Source organism: Phoca vitulina, unplaced genomic scaffold, assembly GCF_004348235.1.
Source record: "Phoca vitulina isolate PV1807 unplaced genomic scaffold, GSC_HSeal_1.0 scaffold30, whole genome shotgun sequence".
Classification (NCBI taxonomy): domain Eukaryota; kingdom Metazoa; phylum Chordata; class Mammalia; order Carnivora; family Phocidae; genus Phoca; species Phoca vitulina.
Window position 1 is genome coordinate 9,440,581 of NW_022589733.1, and position 18,599 is coordinate 9,459,179.

At 51.5% G+C, this 18,599-nt stretch overlaps 1 protein-coding gene across 5 annotated transcripts in view; it reads left to right on the forward strand.

The window, feature by feature from the left end:
• NLRC5 (NLR family CARD domain containing 5) overlaps positions 1 to 18,599 on the forward strand; it is a 103,510-nt gene that overhangs the window by 43,444 nt on the left and 41,467 nt on the right. For 3 of the 5 annotated variants that reach the window (XM_032424268.1, XM_032424267.1, XM_032424271.1), the window contains exons 2-13: positions 1,517 to 1,634; positions 4,362 to 4,694; positions 5,553 to 5,612; positions 9,681 to 9,749; positions 10,629 to 12,303; positions 13,408 to 13,491; positions 13,638 to 13,721; positions 15,120 to 15,203; positions 15,324 to 15,413; positions 16,055 to 16,114; positions 17,498 to 17,563; positions 18,041 to 18,124. In XM_032424268.1, the coding sequence (XP_032280159.1) occupies positions 4,400 to 4,694; positions 5,553 to 5,612; positions 9,681 to 9,749; positions 10,629 to 12,303; positions 13,408 to 13,491; positions 13,638 to 13,721; positions 15,120 to 15,203; positions 15,324 to 15,413; positions 16,055 to 16,114; positions 17,498 to 17,563; positions 18,041 to 18,124 (2,651 nt within the window). In that variant the 5' untranslated portion in view covers positions 1,517 to 1,634; positions 4,362 to 4,399. The remainder of the gene's footprint in view (positions 1 to 1,516; positions 1,635 to 4,361; positions 4,695 to 5,552; positions 5,613 to 9,680; positions 9,750 to 10,628; positions 12,304 to 13,407; positions 13,492 to 13,637; positions 13,722 to 15,119; positions 15,204 to 15,323; positions 15,414 to 16,054; positions 16,115 to 17,497; positions 17,564 to 18,040; positions 18,125 to 18,599) is intronic. The other 2 variants (XM_032424269.1, XM_032424270.1) reach the window with 2 other exon arrangements.

Consider the following 18,599-nt stretch of genomic DNA (forward strand, 5'->3'; position numbering starts at 1 on the left):
ATTTGCTCCTCGCAGTTCTGGAAGCTGCGAAGTCCCAAGCTCAGTGCGCCAGCAGATCCGGTGTCTGGGGAGGGCTGTCTTCCTTTGTAGATGGCTCCACCCTCTCCTTGTACCTGGCGAGGCAGGGGGCAGAGAGGAAGCAGGCTCTCCCCTGCCTCTATCTTGTAAGCTCCCTGAACCCTCACGAGGGCTCCCTCCTCATGACCCAGGGACAAAAGGCCCCACCTCCAAATACAGTCACACTGGGAATGTAGGCTTCAACATATAAATGGTGGGGGGGGCCACAAACCTGTCTTTTCTTCTTTCCTTTTTTTTTTTTTAAGATTTTATTTATTTTTTGGCAGAGAGAGAGAGACGGCGAGAGAGGGAACACAAGCAGGGGGAGTGGGAGAGGGAGAAGCAGGCTTCCCTCGGAGCAGGGAGCCCGATGCGGGGCTCGATCCCAGGACCCTGGGATCATGACCTGAGCCGAAGGCAGACGCTTAACGACTGAGCCACCCAGCCCCTGTCTTTTCTTCTTTCTAATGACAGTGGTTAACCTCTGTTGTGTTTAGAAGGCTCCCTGTTTACGTGGATTTATCTAAAGCTCTGGAACTTCGCGGTTCCATCCCTCCCTTCATAGACACACAGTCCGTGCACAGCTGATCTTTTGCCTTCCTTCCTTCCTTCCTTCCTTCCCCGTACTTTCCAGCCACCGTTCTTCTTGACCATTCTGCATTGTTAGACGGCATCTCTCTTAGGCATGTGCACCAGGGTGTCATTTCACTGTGTTCTTGGTGAGGCAGTGATCAATGGCTCTGGGTTTTCTCATTAAGAAGAATGTTTATTCTTGGGGTGCCTGGGTGGCTCAGTCGGTTGAACATCTGCCTTCGGCTCAGGACGTGATCTTGGGGTCGTGAGATTGAGTCCCACGTGGGCTCCCTGCTCAGCGGGGAACCTGCTTCTCCCTCTCCCTCTGCCCATCCCCCCTGCTCATGTTCGCTCTCTCACGCTCTCTGTCTCTTCTCTCAAATAAATAAATACAATCTTTAAAAAAAAATAAAGGAGAATGTTTATTCTCAACTGCCTCAAAAATTCTTCAAATGTAGTAAGAAAGAAGATTGCAAATCTTACCTTTTTGGGAGTTTTACTGGGAAAGGAAGTTGGCATCAGTGGTGAGGATTATTCTGTTTTCATCCAAATGAATTAGCTGCCAAAAGTCTGCTGGATTCCAAGGATCTACTCTGATGCCACAAGTCACTGGAAGGCGAATGTCCGAGTTGGAGGAGAAATAGGGGCTCCCTCTGGGCCACGTGTGGCAGGAGGTGACACCAGACAGGGTTGGGCCGTGCACTGTCCAGGGACTAAAGGAGATGTGGTTGGGGAAGAATAAGATCTGTGTGTGAGGACAAGAGGACTCTTCTAGGTTGAATGCCTCCAGTGTGTCTCGAGAGGAGGGTAAGGGCTGGTGCCTTCCCTACAGCATTCCTCTTGGGATTTGGAATATTGAGGAGAGCGCCCTGTGTCCTCTCTTTAGGAACCTACCCTATGGAAACAACCTGCAAATCCAGCTCAGAGCACAGGACTTGGCTCAGGTACTCATGAGACCATCTATGCAGACACCCTAGAACATCTATGATGAACCAGGAGGCCAAGTAGGTGACCTCTACCCTTTACCTCCTCTCTTTCCCTCCCACCCACTCCCTCACTCCCCTCCTACTCCCTACCAAGACTGTTCCCTATCCAGATTTACCTCATTGGGCTGCCCCTCATACAACAAACCTCCCCTTAGCCACCATTCAGCTTGAGAGTGAAGGTCATCAGACACAGAACATCAGGGAGAGCCTTGAGACAGAATCCAGTCTACCCATTTTATAGATGGTGTGACTGAAGCCCAGCTAGAGAATAGACTTGCTCAAGGCCAGACTATAAGTGTATCAGCTAGGATAGGCTAGTTTATGGTTTCATAACAACCACCAATGTCCTGGTAGCTTAGGACAACAAAAGCTTATTTCTGTTCCTACTTCTTGTCTCTTGTCAGTCAACTAGGACCTCGAGTCTACATTATCCTCTTGCTGGCCCCAGGCTAAAGGAGCAGCCAAGATCTGGAATAGTGCTGGTCCCTGTGGTAGAGAAAAGAAAGAACACTGTGATTTGCACATTGGCTTTTAAAACTTCTGCACAGACGTGACACGAGTCATTCTTTAGCATATTTCATTGACCAAAGCAAGTTTTGTGGCCATGCCTGACTTCAAGGGGGCAGGAGAGTGCCATCTGACCATGGGTCCAGAAAGAGGAGAAAGAGAGTATCTGTGAACAGCCCTAATGCCTACCACAGAGAATTAGGTACAAAGCTGGGTCAGGAATGCTAGTCTCCTAACTCTGGGGCTGAGGATCTTTCTGCTATTATCCTCTGTCTCCAAGGCTCTTTTCCGTAGAAGCCTCAATGACCAATAATAATGTAATGTGCTTTTTCCCCCACGGATGGTTATCCTTAAAGAGCGTAATGCCTTACCCCAAGGGGACCGAGCATTAATGGCAGAAACAAAGGCATTGTGTCAGACTGACAGGGTGGACACATTTGAGGGCAAAGGACTTCCCCAGAATTATACCACCTAGACAGTCCTCACTTCCACCTAACACCTTGCTGTCCTGGCTGATTTCTTTATGGGCATCATAGACTTTGAACACCATAGCCCAGAAAAGAAGCTGTGCCCTAGGCCATAACCACACCCTCTGACCAAGATAACACCAAGTCCAGGGACTTAGTCCTTGTCTGGTGCCATCTAGGGCTCCAAGGCCTCAGAAATTTACTGACCTGACAGGCACGGAATCTCAGTTCTGAGCCTGGCTCTGCCATGGACTTGCAGTATGACCTTGGGAACAGCCTCGGCCTTAGTCTTCGTATCTGTTCAGTGGGGATGGTGATCCCTGCCTACCCCATGGATGTGAGCATGTTTCATGAATCCTAAAGCTCTGTGGCTGAGCGAGGAGCTATTGCTTTCAGTACAGTTGCCAAGGTGTGGCCAGAGGGGACTGGGGACACATGCCTTTGTTGGGAGTCAAGCACAGTCCTGCACCCCAGCCTCTGAGAGTTGGTAAGACTGCTCCTCCTGGGTGAGCCTCCCACTCTTTTCAGAGTTGGAAGTGGGGTCTCTGCAGTCTTGAGGCTTATATGAGACACATAAAGCACTTAGAACAGTGCCTCGCCCATAGTCTGTGCTTTCTAAGTGTTTGCTACTATTCTTAAGGAAATAATACCAGAAAGTAGATTTGGAAATGTTACAGCATATTCCACCATGTGATGGACCACCAGTTAGTTAACAAATCCCCAATTTTTAGACATTTAGGTTGCTTCCAATTTTTATCTATTATACATAAACTTGCAGTGAAACAGCTTTGTAATTAAAATTTTTATGTACACCCATAATTATTTCCTAAGGCTAGAGTGCTAGAAAAATAATTGCCGAATCAATTTTTAAAAAAATTTTTTAAGCTTTGCTATGTAAGTGCCCCTTGCCTTATATTGGTATTCTTACCGGCAGGTGGTTTGAGAGTGCCAGTTTAGAAGGGGAAAATTTGCTGAGAGAGATAGTTTGTATTAGCTAGCATTTAATTTCACTGTAAGTAGCAGAAAGCCCTAAGCAATAGTGCTTTGAATAGAAACGTATTTCCTTGTCATGTCAGAGAAGTTCAGGACAGGTGGAAAGCCTTCCCCATTGCCTTCTTCCGCACTGGCTTCCACCTCATGATCCAGCATGGCTGCCCAAGGTGCAACCATCACTTTGACATCCCAACCAACAGGAGGAAGCAAAGAAGGATATACAACACTTCTACCTTTATCCCATTGGCCAAAACTTAATAAGATAGCCTATTCTAACTGCAAGGGAGGCTGGGAAATAGAGCTTATTCCAGATGACCAGGAAATATTCAGGAATTCCAATACTAAGGAAGAAGTGGAGAACAGATTGGGGGCGTGGGGACAACTAGTTGTCTCTGCCATGAGCTTAGCTCAGATAGAGAACAGCACAAATAGGTCCATGGAAATGAGAAAAAATAAAGCATCCTCAGGGGACCATCCACAGGGGATGAACTGGACCCTTCCAGAGCCAGGACACAGGCACAAATAAGCAGGGAGTTAAGGAGTACAAAAGAAGCGGACTGTTCTCTGGGACTGATCCCTGGGCACAGGCAGGGAGACTCCACAAAGACACCACTTGTCTGCCTATCTACTGCCCCCCAGATGTGGGAGGTGGTTCTTGACTACCCCTTTGCCTTCCTACCAGCTGACTTGTCCCCCTGCTCACCTACCCCCCAACTCACCTGTCCTCCAACTCACCTGCCTCCCGGCTCACCTGTCTCCCAACTTCTCTGCTCCCCAGCTCACCTGCCCACCCCGTCCCTGCAGGGCCAGCTCCTCATGGACCTCGTTAGCCTCCAGCTGGGCACTGAGCACCTGTGGAGCTGGCTCGTGAGGCTGCTCAGCAAAGACCCAGAATGGCTGAATGCCAAGATGAAGTTCTTCCTCCCCGAGATGGAGCTGAGCTCCGGGGACAAGGCCCAGGATGCCACACAGGGGGTCATCCTACAACTCAGAAGACTGCACGCTCATGGCCGGGCCACTTGGCAGGCTTTCATCCATTGCGTGTGCATGGAGCTGGACGTACCGCTGGACCTGGAGGTCCCGCTGCTGAGCACCTGGGGCCATGGAGACGGTAAGGGCAGGCGGGAGAGGCACAGAGCAGCCGGCTGGCCCCCCTGTCATGGGGAGCCAGGGAGGCCCAGGGAAGGCTGGGACCCACCTGAGTCACACAAAGATGACATGGTCAAGCCAGGAACCAAATTCTGTGTTTCGGAGTACTTCCCAGAGTAAATTCCTGAGTTTCCCCAAATCGGCTAGGGACCTGGAAGACCCCTTCTTTCCACCTGGCCTCACCCTAGTTGCCCAGGAAGGCTGGATACAAGGAGAGAAAGGACCAGTGACTCCTTCCAGCCAAGAAATTGCAAATGGCCCCATCATGCTTAGAGGTTTCTTTCTGCAGCGTGGTCAGGAGAGCCACGGGCAGAGCCCCCCGACCCCTGCTGATGGGCAGGTGCTTTGAACTCTGTTCAGTTCCATGCGTGTTTCCTGGCACCTTCTACTTACGCAGCATCATGGGGAAACAGAACGCTGAGGGGTAACAGTGTTCTTGGAGAGGAAGTGAGACCCCACTCAAGAGCTCTAGCACAGGGCAGAGTGTAGGGAATGCATGGGGTTCACAGTGCACATGTGTGTGTGTAATCACACCCGCATGTGCACAAATACATGTACACACACGCCTAAACACACGTGCACATGCAGACGTGCACACACAGACCTGTCCATGTCCGGACCTGCATATATGCACACATTTGTGCTCACAGCTGCTTTCCCCAGTTGGGACCTCCACAGATGGCTGAGTGTCGACCTTATTTTCTCTCCTGATGGGGACCCGCCCTGACGGATGAGCCCTGAGCCAGACACGGGGCCAGAGCTGGGCCCAGAGCCTCCCACCACATCCCCATAGCCTCTCACATTCCCCCGTCTCTTTCAGGGTTCCCCAGCCAGCTGGAGGCTGGTGAAGAAAGCCAGCCTACCTCTCAGCTCCACCACGGTGAGGCCTGGGGGTGTGGAGTAGGAGGGGGGTGGTGAGCATGCTAAGTCTCTCCCTGGAGCCCAGAGGAGGCTGATGGTGGCTGGGCATGGACATTTCCCTTAAACGAGCCTCCTTATCCCCCAATATATCTGTACATTCCCCTGCCCCCCTGCATGGCTCCTAGCCCCACCTCCTCCCCTTCTGTGCCCCTGAAGGCTTTGGTCTGTCCTGATACCTGTTCCCAGAGGTCTAAGCTGGAGCTTTCTGCCTGAGCGGAAAGTTGGCAGCCCTTGGGCAGTGCCTCAATCCCGTCTACTTGAGCGTGTTCTCACCCTGTCCCCAACCCTCAGGCCTCGTCCTCCAGACCCACAGACTCAGGCCCCTCATCATTCAGATGCCCTGGGGCTGATACTGACCCATGGACTGCTGTCCGCACCCTGGCAACCTCTGACTGATTTTCGGGTAGAACACAGAGAGGTCAGCGATCAAATGGTGACCACCTCATGATTCATGGGCCACGCTCTAGTCTCTGAACCTTTATTCCTTTTTCTTTTTTTTTTTTTATGGTGGCAAAAATACACATAACCATGTTTTTTAAAGATGTTATTTATTTATTTGAAAGAGAGAGTGAACCCAAGCAGTGGAGAGGGGGAGAGGGAGAAGCAAACTCCCCACTGAGCAGGGAGCCTGACGTGGGGCTTGATCCCAGGACCCTGAGATCATGACCTGAGCCAAAGGCAGATGCCTAACTGACTGAGCCCCCCAGGTGCCCCTATCTTAACCATTTTAAGTGCACAGTTCAGTGGTATTAAATTCACTCTTATTGTGTGACCATCACCACCATCCATCTCCAGAACCCTTTTCATCTTGGAAAACTGAAACTCTGTCCCCATTGAACAATAGCTCCCCAGTCTCCTCTCCCCTAGCCCCTGGGAACCACCATTTTACTTTCTGTCTTTATGATTTGACTACTCTCAGTAGCTTTTATAAGTGGAATCATTTTGTGACGGGCTCATTTCACTCAGCATCATGTCCCTAAGGTATCTCCATGTTGTAGCAGGTGTCAGGATTTCCTTCCTTTATGAGGCTGACGAATGTTCTATTGTCGTGTACACCACCCTTGGCTTATCCATCCATCCATTGATAAACTCTTGGATTGCTGCCATAATTTAGCTATTGTGAATAATGCTGCTGTGAACACGGGTGAACAAATATTTCTTTAAAATCCTGCTTTCAGTTCTTTTTGAGTATATCTTTAGAATCCTAGGTCACATGGTAATTCTTTTTTAATTTTTTGAGGCACTTCATACTGTTTTCACATCCGCAGCGCCATTTTGCATTCCCACCAACAGCGCACAAGGGTTGTGATTTCTCCATATCCTCTCTAACACTTGTTGTTTTCTGTTTGTTTGTTTTTTAATAGTAGCTCTTGTGATGGGTGTGAGGTGGTATTGATCTCATTGTAGTTTTGATTTGCATTTCCCTAATGATTGGTGGTGCTGAGCACCTTTCATGTGCTTATTGCCCATTCTTATGCCTTCTTTGGAGATATGTCTCTTCAAGTTCTTTGTCCATTTTTTTTAACCACCTTGTTTGTTTTGCTGTTGTTGAGTTTAGGGGTTCTCTATATATTCTGGATATTAATCCCTTTTCAGATCTGTGTTTTGCAGATGTCCCTCATTCTGTAGGTTCTCTTTTTACTCCGTGGATAGTGTCTTTTGATGCACAAAATGTTTTTCACTTTCATGAAGCCGTTTTGTCTGTTTTTTCTTGTGTTCCCTGTGCCTCGGCGCCATATGCAAGAAATCATTACCAAATCCAATGTCGTGAAGCTTTTGCCCTATGTTTTCTTCTAAGAGTTTTATTGCTAGAGGTCTTATATCTAGGTCCTTGATCCATTTTGAGTTAATTTTTGTATGTGATGTTAGATAAGGGTCCTTCTTCATTCTTTTGTGTGTGGGTGTCCAGTTTTCCCAGCACCATTTTTTGAAAAGATTGTCCATTCTCCATTAAATGGACTTGGCACTCTCGTTAAAAATTATTTGACTGTATATGTGAAGTTTTCTTTCTGGGCTCTCTATTCTATTCCATCGGTCTGTATGTCTGTCTTTATGCCAGTGCCACACTGTTTTGATTACTGTAGCTTTGTAGTAAGCTTTGAAATCAGGAAGTGCGAGTCCTCCAACTTTGTTCCTTTTTCAAGAGTTTTTTTAGAATTTTGTCAGCCTCACGAATTTTGGGATCGGTTTTCCTATATCTGCAGAAAAGGTCATTGGGATTTGATGGGAATTGTGTTGAATCTGTAGATTGTTTGGGGTAAGATTGCCATCTTAGCAATCTAAAGTCTTCCAGGCCATTTGCCTGGGATGCATTTGCATTTATTTACACCTTCTTTAATTTCTTTCAACAATGTTTTGTATTTTTCATTTCAAGAAGCTGTTTTCCACCTTCTTGGTTAATGTTTAAGCATTTTATTCTTTCAGTGCTTTCATAAATGGAATTGGTTTCATAATTTCCCTTTTAGGTTGTTCATTGTGTGTAGAAACGCAGCTCATTTTTGTGTGTTGACTTTGTATCCTGCTATTTTGCTGAATTCATTTATCAGTTCGAAAGAACCTTTTCATGGAGTTTTTAAGGTTTTCTACATGTAAGACCCTATCTTCTGCAAACAGGTTTTACTTCTTCCTTTCCAATTTAGATGCCTTTTATTTCTTTTTCTTGCCCAATTGCTCTGGCTAGGACTTTCTACTACTATGCTGCATAGAGGTGGTGGAAGCAGTCATCCTTGCCTTGTTCCTGATCTTTTTTTTTTTTTTTTTTAAAGATTTTATTTATTTATTTGGCAGAGAGAGAGCAGGAGACCACAAGCAGTGGAAGCGGCAGAGGGAGAGGGAGAAGCAGGCCCCCTGTCAGCAGGGAGCCCGATGCAGGCTCAATCCCAGGACCCTGGGATCATGACCTGAGCCGAAGGCAGTCGCTTAACCAACTGAGCCACCCAGGCGCCCCAGCCTTGTTTCTGATCTTAAAGGGAAAGCTTTCTGTCTTTCACCATTGTGTCTGATGATGGCTGTGCACTCAGAACCTTTATTTCTATAGAAGTATGGGCTTTTTACTTATAGCTGTGCATGGCAGTAACATCAACAGGCTTTAACAGAAAACATCCACCCCATAATCCCAGCAGATCAAAACCATTCAGTCCTGTCCCTTCTGGCCCGTGTCATTGAGGTGGCATAATTATCACATGGCTGTGACCAGACCTGAATGATATTTAGCCAGTGGGTCCCTTATTGATAGAGGACTTGACAGAACATTAACATACCCTCAAACTGGTTCCAGTCCCTCTCTGGGATCCCTCAGTCTCCCTGCAATCCAGCACCAAGAAACCTCACACCTGGCAGGGCGAGGGGCCTGCTCAGGGGCTGCTCTGACCCATCATCGATGCCTGGCTGTGGGAGTATCCTGCTTTACTTTCACGTTCTTCCCTAAGTCCTCTTGCCTTTCCTCCTCCCCTCCCTTCTCTCTCCCGTTCCTTCTTTTTTTCCTTCTTCCTGTCTTCCTTTTCCAACCTCTTCAGAAAGGCATTAAAGTGACTCTTGACAATCCACAACCAGACAAGAATTCGAGAAACCAGTAAGGGAAGTGAGGAAGTGTGGGAGATGTGACATAAGGGTGATAAAACACACTGACCCCAGAGGGAGGCCACAGGCCCAGCCAAGCACATTGGAAAGTCCACTTTTCTAACCAGCAGTAGCCTCGACAGACCTGGGTCTGTCCCAGGCCATTCGGTGCTCCGGGCTGAGTGTTTCTGAGGCTGCTGGCTGTGGGCCCAGCTCCCCGCATCCTGGACTGGGAGATCCCCCAGCCCAGAGCCTCTGGGCCCCTCACCCAGGCCTGGGACCCACTTCTGCAAACAGAGCTGGTACTGATGCAGCCCCTGCCCGCTGCCTGCCTCCACTCAGTCCCTGGGTGCGGCGACATTTGTCTGCCTACTGCCTGTTTGTGGCCTGGAGCTCCCCAAAGGTGCTCGGTGCCCCCTCAGCCCAGGCCCCCAAACTTCACCCTTTACTCTTCTCTCATTCTTTCCAGGCCTCAAGCGGCCTTATCAGAGCTGTGGGTCCTCACCCCGCCCGAAGCAGTGCAAGAAGCAGCAGCTAGGTGGGTATCAAGGCTGGGAAGGACCCAGACATAAGGACCTGCCTTGAGGCCAGGACACAGATCCTGGACTCTGTGCCCTGCTGATAAGCCTCCAGGAGCCCAGCGACTCTTGACTTCCTTCCAACAGAGATGGATTGGAGGTCCTGGGTGGGCAGAGCAGAGGTGACCAGTATGACCTCAGACCTGGGCCCTCACTGGCCAGTTTAGAGATGGGCAGAATACCAGGGAGACCCCTCACCACCACCACAAGGCATGGGGGCTGCTGAGGACCGGCCAGGCAGGAGGGAGTAGAGAAGACAGAATTTTTCTCATTCTCCACCAGTTGTCCAGAAGAATCCTGTTCTCAACCACCTGTCCCCAGCATCCCCTGACAGCGGCCCCGGTTCTTCCCCTGGGCCACCCAAGCTCTCCCAGGGATCCAGCAATTAGAAAGTCAATGCCCGACATAGTAAGGGCCCAGCTCCAGTTCTGATTGGCCAATGCCTAGGCCTACAGGTTGTTAGTACTCACCCCTGGGCGTCACAAAACTGAAATATTGGGAGGAGAACAGGGTACTCAGATACACAGTTAAGAAGTTGTTCTAAGAAGATGTTGCAAAGGAACCCCCCCCCATCTCACTGACAACTTTATAGCATTTATATTGTTGCAAAACAAACAGAGCCGTGATCTACACTCCTCCAGCCAGACTTCCCCATTTAAATGGCCCCCAGAACCAGTGCTTCTGTGGAACCAGTTCCTTCTAGGAATTGTGTGTTCTTGCCAGTCCCCACCCCCTTGCACACACAGCTGAGGCTGCAGGCTCCCAACGGCCAGTACTGGGGTGAGGGGATCTAGGGGTGGGAGGCCTCCCGCCCTCATGCCTCTCCCTGCGCCCTGCAGAGCTGGCCAGGAGGTACCTGCAGCTGCTGAAGACTTCCGCCCGGCGGCGCTATGGCAGCCGGATCCCGGGGCCAGGGCAACCCCTTGCCTTCCACCAGGCCTACATCCCCCCGATCCTGCAGTGGAGCCGGACCACGGCACCCTTCAGCACCCAGGAGGGGGCCACCCTGGGGGACCCCAAGGCAGAAGACGGCACTGATGTGAGCATCCGGGACCTCTTCAACACCAGGGCCGACAAGGGCCCGAGGGTGACGGTGCTCCTGGGCAAGGCGGGCATGGGCAAGACCACCCTGGCCCACCGGCTCTGCCAGAGGTGGGCCGACGGCCAGCTGGACCGCTTCCAGGCCCTGTTCCTTTTCGAGTTCCGCCAGCTCAACCTGATCACACATCTCCTGACGCTGCCCCAGCTCCTTTTTGACCTGTACCTGAGCCCCGAGGCGGGCCCTGACTCGGTCTTCCAGTACCTGGAGGAGAACGCTAACGGAGTCCTGCTGATCTTTGATGGGCTGGACCAGGCCCTCCACCCCCATTCCAGCAGGGAGAAGGAAGGTCCTGAGGAGCCAAGTCCGGCCCTTGCCCTCTTCTCTGGCCTCTGCCGGGGGACCCTGCTGCCTGGCTGCTGGGTACTGGCCACCTCCCGTCCGGGGAAGCTGCCCGACTGCCTGCCCACAGAGGCAGCCACGGTCCACATGTGGGGCTTTGACAGGCCGCGGGTGGAGGAGTACATGGCCCGCTTCTTCACGGACCAACTGTGGCAGGAGGCGGCCCTGGCGGAGCTGCGGAAGAGCAGACACCTCCAGAGCATGTGCGCAGTGCCCGCGCTCTGCCAGGTCACCTGCCTGTGCCTCCACCGCCTGCTCCCGCGCAGCTGTCCAGGCCAGTCTGCGGCCCTCCTGCCCACCGTGACTCAGAACTACGTGCAGATGGTGTCCGCCCTCGGCCCCCGAGGCTACCCGCCTCCCGAGTCCCTGCTGGACCTCAGTGAGGTGGCCCTGAGGGGCCTGGAGACCGGCAAGGTTATCTTTTCCGTAGGAGACGTCCGTCCGTCCACGATGGCCTTCGGGGCTGCCCTCAGCCTGCTGACCTCCTTCTGCGTCTGCACGGGCCCCGGGCACCAGGGCACAGGCTACGCCTTTGCCCACCTCAGCCTACAGGAGTTTTTTGCTGCCTTGTACCTGATGGTCAGCGCCAAGGTGGACAAAAATGCACTTGCCGGCCACGTCACCCTCAATTCCCGCTGGGTGCTGCGGACCAAAGCTAGGCCGGGCCTCTTAGACCACCTGCCCTCCTTCCTGGCAGGGCTGGCGTCCCACGCCTGCCGACCCTTCCTCAGCCACGTGGCCCGGCGGGATGAGACGTGGGTGAGCGCCAAGCAGGCTGTGGTGATGCAGGCCTTGAGGAAGCTGGCCACCCGCAGGCTCACGGGCCCCAAGGTGATAGCGCTCTGTCACTGCGTGGGAGAGACCCAGGAGGCTGAGCTGGCCAGCCTCGTGGCCCAAAGTCTCCCCTGCCACCTGTCTTTCCACAATTTCCCACTGACTTTTGCTGACCTGGCTGCCCTGACCAACATCTTGGGGCACAGGAATGCCCCTATCCACCTGGATTTTGAGGGCTGCCCCCTGGAGCCCCACTGCCCTGAGGCCCTGGCAGGCTGTAAGCAGGTAGAGAATCTCAGGTGAGAGTAGGGTCAGGGGAGGACTGGGGAGGATTGGGGAGGACCTGGGAGGGAACTGGGCTTCGGGAGGGTGGAGTCGGTCAGACCCTTCCTGCAGGAGCCTGGGTGCGAATCTCGAACATCAGAACAGATAGTCCGAACTGTCTGTCCCTCAGCCTGAGAGCCGGTGCGGAAGCTCCCTTCCTCCCAAGGCCTTAGGGTCCAGTTGGCTCTCAACTGGACATTGTTCTTGTGGTTGCTGGGCTTTCAGTCTCTCTCCCTCTCAGCCGTGGGCTGGAGCCTCTGATTCCAGACGTGGTTTAACTTTGGGCAGGTTATCTAATCTCTCAGCCTGAGTTTCTTCTTCCCTAAAATTAATCAGTAATAATCCTCACTACATGAGGTTGTTGTGAGAGCCAGATAAGAGAATGCCAGGAAAACCCTCCTTAGGGAGTGCCTGGGGCACAGTGAAGGCTTAGTATGTGCAATAGTAGCGAGAGAAAAGGTGAGGCTGAGAGAACCCACCCCCCACCCCCAAATACAGTGGATTAAATAATGTTGAATTTTGTTTCACTGTCATGGAGCACTCAGAAGTAAGTGGTCCGAGTCTCTGAGATGGCTAGCTCCATGTGGTCATGCAGGGACCCAGGTCCCTTCCACTGATGTTCCATCATCTCCTTGGGCACCTGGATCTGCATGGTCAAAGCTGAGTCATGGGCATATCTGTGCTCCGGCTTAGGGAAAGGGAAGGGGAGCACGCCTTAGATGTACCCCGTGTGTTAAAGCCCACATACACCGAGATGGGGCACATCCCTTCTGCTCACATTCCAGTGGTGCAAACATAGCTGCAGAGCTGCTCTGAGCTGCACGGGAGGCTGGAAATGCCGCCTATAACTGGGAAACCGTGTTCCCGGTTAGAGTTCTATCCACGGAGAATGGTTTCAGTGGGCAGTTAGCAGTCTCTGCCATAATCCGTATTTGTTCTTACTACAAACAAGAGCTACTACTACTACTATAACTATTAACATAACTACTCAGTTCCATCTGTCAGAGGAAGGGATGGGTGATGGCTTCTAAGCCCTGCTCAGCATTGAGCCTCTGCTACCTTGCCTCTTCCTGTGGCAGCTTTAAGAGCAGGAAATGTGGGGACGCCTTTGCAGAAGCCCTCTCCAGGAGCCTGCCAACAATGGGGAGCCTGAAGAAGCTGGGGTGAGCCAGGGCTTGGGTCCAAGAGGGATCCTCAGCTGGATATGCCTGGAACTCTCCCCTCTCCTTTTGACCCTGCACAGGGCAGATTCCTGGCCGGCCCCCTTTCCCACCCCCATTCCTTCCCACCACCTTTGCTTACCCTGTAGGTTAGCAGGAAGTAAGATCACTGCCCGAGGCATCAGCCACCTGGTGCAGGCTTTGCGCCTCTGTCCACAGCTGGAAGAGGTCAGGTGAGTGATCTCCAAGATGACCTGCTGGCTAAGGGGGACAAGTCACTTCCCAGGTCCCTGGGCTCCCCACCCCCACCCCAGAGCCTGTAATGAGTCCTGCATTTCCCATCAGGATCTGGCCAGTTTTTCAGTGAGACCCAGAGAGGGGAGGCATTGGTCCAAGAACTGGATGGGTCTGAATCCAAACACAAGGCTCCCAAAGACCCTCGAGCACCGCTTCCTTCATCTAATATTTTGGGCTGTCTTGAAGGACCTTGAACTTTGAGGCCCCTTCCCCATCTTTCTGTGACCTTGAGAGAAGGGATGGCAGCGTGTAGGCAGGTGTCAGGCACAGTGGGTACACATAAATGCATGAAACACACATATACCTTCACACTCGTGCACATGTGTGCACACTTGCACTCGCCTGCTCACTTAAATATGTTCCCCTCACTTGCACATTCATAGGGGTGTGCACACTTAGATCCACATACACATTTAGATGCAAGTACATGCTAACTGAGCACATGTCCGCAAATATATTCTTGCCCTGTGTTTGTGATGAGTAGCCTAAGAGGGATGGGGCCGGGGAGACTTCTTGGCAGCTCATTGGCAGAACCACCATTAGTTTATATGGCACCTTTATGAGATTTAGAAAGGCACCCTTTTGTCCAGAGACATGCAGCCTGGCACTAGGTCATCCTGCTTGTTGAGTGGAGTGTTAGCTGGACCACAGCTCCTATCCCCTCAGCTGGGTGCCTTTCTGTGGGATCACTGGCTGATAGGAGAAAAGACTAATGTCACTCTCTATAATCAGGGGGAAATAAGTGTCAACAAGTTCACATTTCCAAACCTCTGCACTAACCAGAGCAATCTTGCACAAAGGTACCCTCGTACTTCTGTCCCTCCGGCTAGGAACTCAGGCAAGGCTGGGTTGTGGACCCCATTTGACAGATGAAGAATGTGAGGTTGGAAGAAATGTGCTTGGCCTAAGGTTCTGGGTGAGTCAAGGCCAGAGCTGGGGCTGGAAGCAGCATCTCTTGTATCCCAGTCTAGACTCTGCTCATCACCCAAGAGCCAAGAGGCCATAATAAACTAGATGGCCTCAGGCACATCCCAGACGTAGCCCTGAGAGCAGTGTGCTGGGTGTTCTCATTCCACCTCATGAGGCCTTCACAGCCCATCATCTTGGGCCACTAGGCAGGAACTCCCCCATTGGGGCTGAATAGGGACAGAAGTGAGGCCAGCAGAGGTACTGTCCTCCTAGCTGGGCCTACTGGATACTGTGGAGCAGGTTACCAACCCATTGTGGGCCTATGACTTGTGTCTCCTCCATGAGGGCAGCCATGTCACCTGCCAGCTGGGGCTCCCAAGGCCCCCAGCTCCATGGCTGAGGGACTGGACCTTGGTCTCTTGCAGCTTTCAGGACAACCAGCTCAAGGACTGGGCTGTGCTGAACATCGTGGAGGTACTTCCTTGTTTGCCACGGCTCCAGAAGCTTGAGTAAGCCGTCTTTCCACACACCCCCACCCCTGCCTGAGCTACCCACCTCCCAGAGCAAAAAAAGTCTGGGGCCCATGGGATACAGGATTCACTCCTGATACCCTTGCCACAATCTTGCAGCCTGAGCCGCAACAATGTCTCCGTGTCAACCTTACTCTGCTTGACAAAGGTGGCAGTCGCATGCCCTACTGTCAGGACCCTGCAAGTCAGGTGAGCCGAAGGAGTGGAATCTGGGCCTTCAGAGGCTTGAGAAAAGGGGAGGGGAAGGTAGGGAGTGGGAAATGGAGCACCGCGTCTGCAATAGCTATGCTTGTGTGCCTGAATCTGTTTTATTCACATGGGTATCTCCAGAGCCTAGCTCAGGCCTGGCACCTGGCACTCAGTACATAGTGCTGAGTAGAATGATGGATGGGTAGATGGGCGGAGGGTTGAAGGAATGAGTCAACGCATCTAGGAAGCATAGTGAAAGAATCATTAGCCGCGAGTTGCTCTCCGTGGTGCTGAACTGGGGTTACCTGTTTGGATTACGGAGTGGGTCAAGTGCCATGCCTCTTAACCCTAAAATACTGTAACTCCCACAAAAACTCTTTGCAATCCTAACTTTTTAAAGTCTTCTCTGTAAATATTGTTTTCCTGACTTTTAAAGAATACTCTCTCGGGATTCATCGAGCAACGACATAGTCACAGATTTTACTTGTCTGATTTGGGGCATTTCTGCCAGTTGTTTCTTTGTCGGTTATAATAAAATCAGCTTTCTCTGGATGTTTGGGGCCGCAGGGGGTGTGCAGGCAGCGGGTGATGTGCTGGTTTCCAGACCACTGGTCTCACGGCTCGGTGTCTGACTTTTGCAGGGAGGCGGAGCTCATCTTCCTTCTTTCCCCGCCCGCAGAGACTGCTTCAGAGCTGCGAGGGTAAGAACCTAGGCAGGGGGTGGGTCTGGGCTCATTCTGAGGAGCAGTCTGGGCTCAAGCAGTAGCATGGTAAGGTAGCCAAGAGAGCCTGTGAAGAGCTGGAATGTGGGGATTCTTCTTGCTGTGGCTGCCTGAGAAATGGCTTTCTTTTCAGAGTTGGCAAGGACTTACCTTCTTCTAGCATATCTGGACCACATCTGGTTCCTGTGGTGGGGGAGCATCCCCAGAAATCTCAGAGCAAGTCAGACCCTTAGGGAAGGCATGAATATACTGTTAGATTGGTGTTAATATGTGGGGAAAGCTCCAGAAAACTCTTCCATCTAAAAAAAAGCGGGAGGGAGGCAATGATGATACCCACATCTCAGAGTTACTCTGAGGATTAAATGAATTAATACATTGCAGGTGCTTAAAACACTGCTGACATCCAGGTGGCACTCAGATGCTGGCTAATCCAGCTGTGCATGGATTCCAGCTTGGCTGGTCCTGCATGGGCAAAGAAAGGGAAGCAGCCTTTCCATGAGAGAACATTCCAGCTGGACTTATTCACACTCCTCCCTGGCTGAGACTCACAGACAGATGATGTTATATGTCCTTGGGCAAGTCCTTTCCCTGCTCTGAACTTCAGTTTCCTCCCCCATACAACGATCTAGTAGGACCGATGTCTTTTTCCCCTCCAGCTGTACAGACCTATGATGCCCAATACGGCAGCCACTAGCCACATGTGGCTATCTAAAGGCATATTAGTTAGAATTAAGTAAAATGAACATTTAAGTTTACCAGCCACATTAGCTGTATTTTAGGTACTCAGTGGCCATGGGAGACTAGTGTCTCCCCCAGTGGATGGCACAGATACAAAACATTCTCAGCATCGCGGAAAGTTCCGTCGGACAGCGCCAGTCTGGAGGTCTGTGAAAACCCGGGTAATGACGTTCCAGCTTCTCTGCAGCCCCACCCCTCCCCTGGCCCAGTGGGAGAGAGCCTGGAGGTGCCGTGGCTCCCGCAGCCTGGACCCACACACCGTCCATGCTCCCAGGCTTTTGAACCACAGGTGGCACGTATACAAAAGGAGAGCTTCACAACATAGAAATAGCAGCTGCTTTTTACTAAGCTTCGATTTTGTGCCCATGCTGGGCGCTTGACCATACATCGTCTCATTTTAATCCTTCAGTCACTCTGTGTTAGATATTGTCATCCCATCTTGGAAAAGAGACCATGGAAGCTCAGATAGGTGAAGTGACTTGCCCAAGGCCAGAATTTGGAATAAAGCCTATTTGCCCTCAAACCTTTTGCTCTTGCTGCTTTTCTGAATAGCACCTTTAGCACCTCCAAACAATCAGGCCCTGGAATCTAAGACAAGGCCAATGTTGGATTTGTTCTTGCCAGAGCGCCAGACCTACAGGGAAATGCTGGCCAGAGGAAAGAGGCTGAGAGCAGAAGCCTGACACTCAGGTACCTCAGTGGGCTCGATTGCCTTAAGGGGAGGGATGTGATATGGGGGGAGGGCACCTTCCGAGGAGAGGTAGAGCAGGGCCAAGGAGGATAAAAGGAAAAACAGGCATGGAGCAGAGAAAGGACTTCAACCCATCCTGGCCTGAATGAGGAGCATCGGCCATAACAACAATAATTACAACTAATTTAATGGGCCCTTGCTACATACTGGGCACGGTAGTATTTTATACCCATTACCTCACTGTGATTCTTTCGAAAACCCTGCCAAGTACACTTTATTATTCCTATTTGATAGAGGAGGATACTGAGGCCAAGGGCCTTGTCCAACATTGTCCAGGTACTGAGAAGCAGGGCCAGGATGAGACCCCAGGTTTGTCTGCTTCCTGACTCCCCTGGCTCCCACACCCGGCGGTGGCCCTTCGGGCTGGAGGAGGTCTGGTCTAGCTTCTTGCCCTGAGCCCCTCTGCCTCACTCCAGGCTCCAGCAGTGTCAGCTCAGGGTCCATGACGTGCAGGAACTCATAGCCCAGCTCCAGGAAGGCCCCTGCCTGGATGAAGTAGAGTGAGTATCACGGGAAGTGCTGGGGTGGGAGATGGGTGGGGGGCAGGGCAGTGTCTGAAGGGCCTCCACTTTGGGTGCATGGTGTAAGGAAGGGCATGCTGCCTCATTAAGAATTTGGGGAACTCAGACCATCATGACAGCTACCACTGTTTAGCACTTGCCCTGGACCAGGCTTTTTTGCATACATCCTCTCATTTAATCTTCCCATCTCTGAGATGTAAGTATTATTACTATGCACACTTCATAGAGGAGGAAATTAAGCAACACAGAGGTTAAGTTTGCTCAAGGTCACACGTCTAGGAAGAGTCCGGGCCAGGGTTCAAGCTCAGACAGTCTGACTCCTACCGGCCTCGTCCTTGTAACCAGTATTATTGAGAGCTGCAAAGTGGAGACCTCATCACACCTGTCTTCCAAACCACAGCCCTCAGGGTCCCCTCCCCTGTCTTCCTCCCAGAGTAGAGTGAGACCGCCTTCT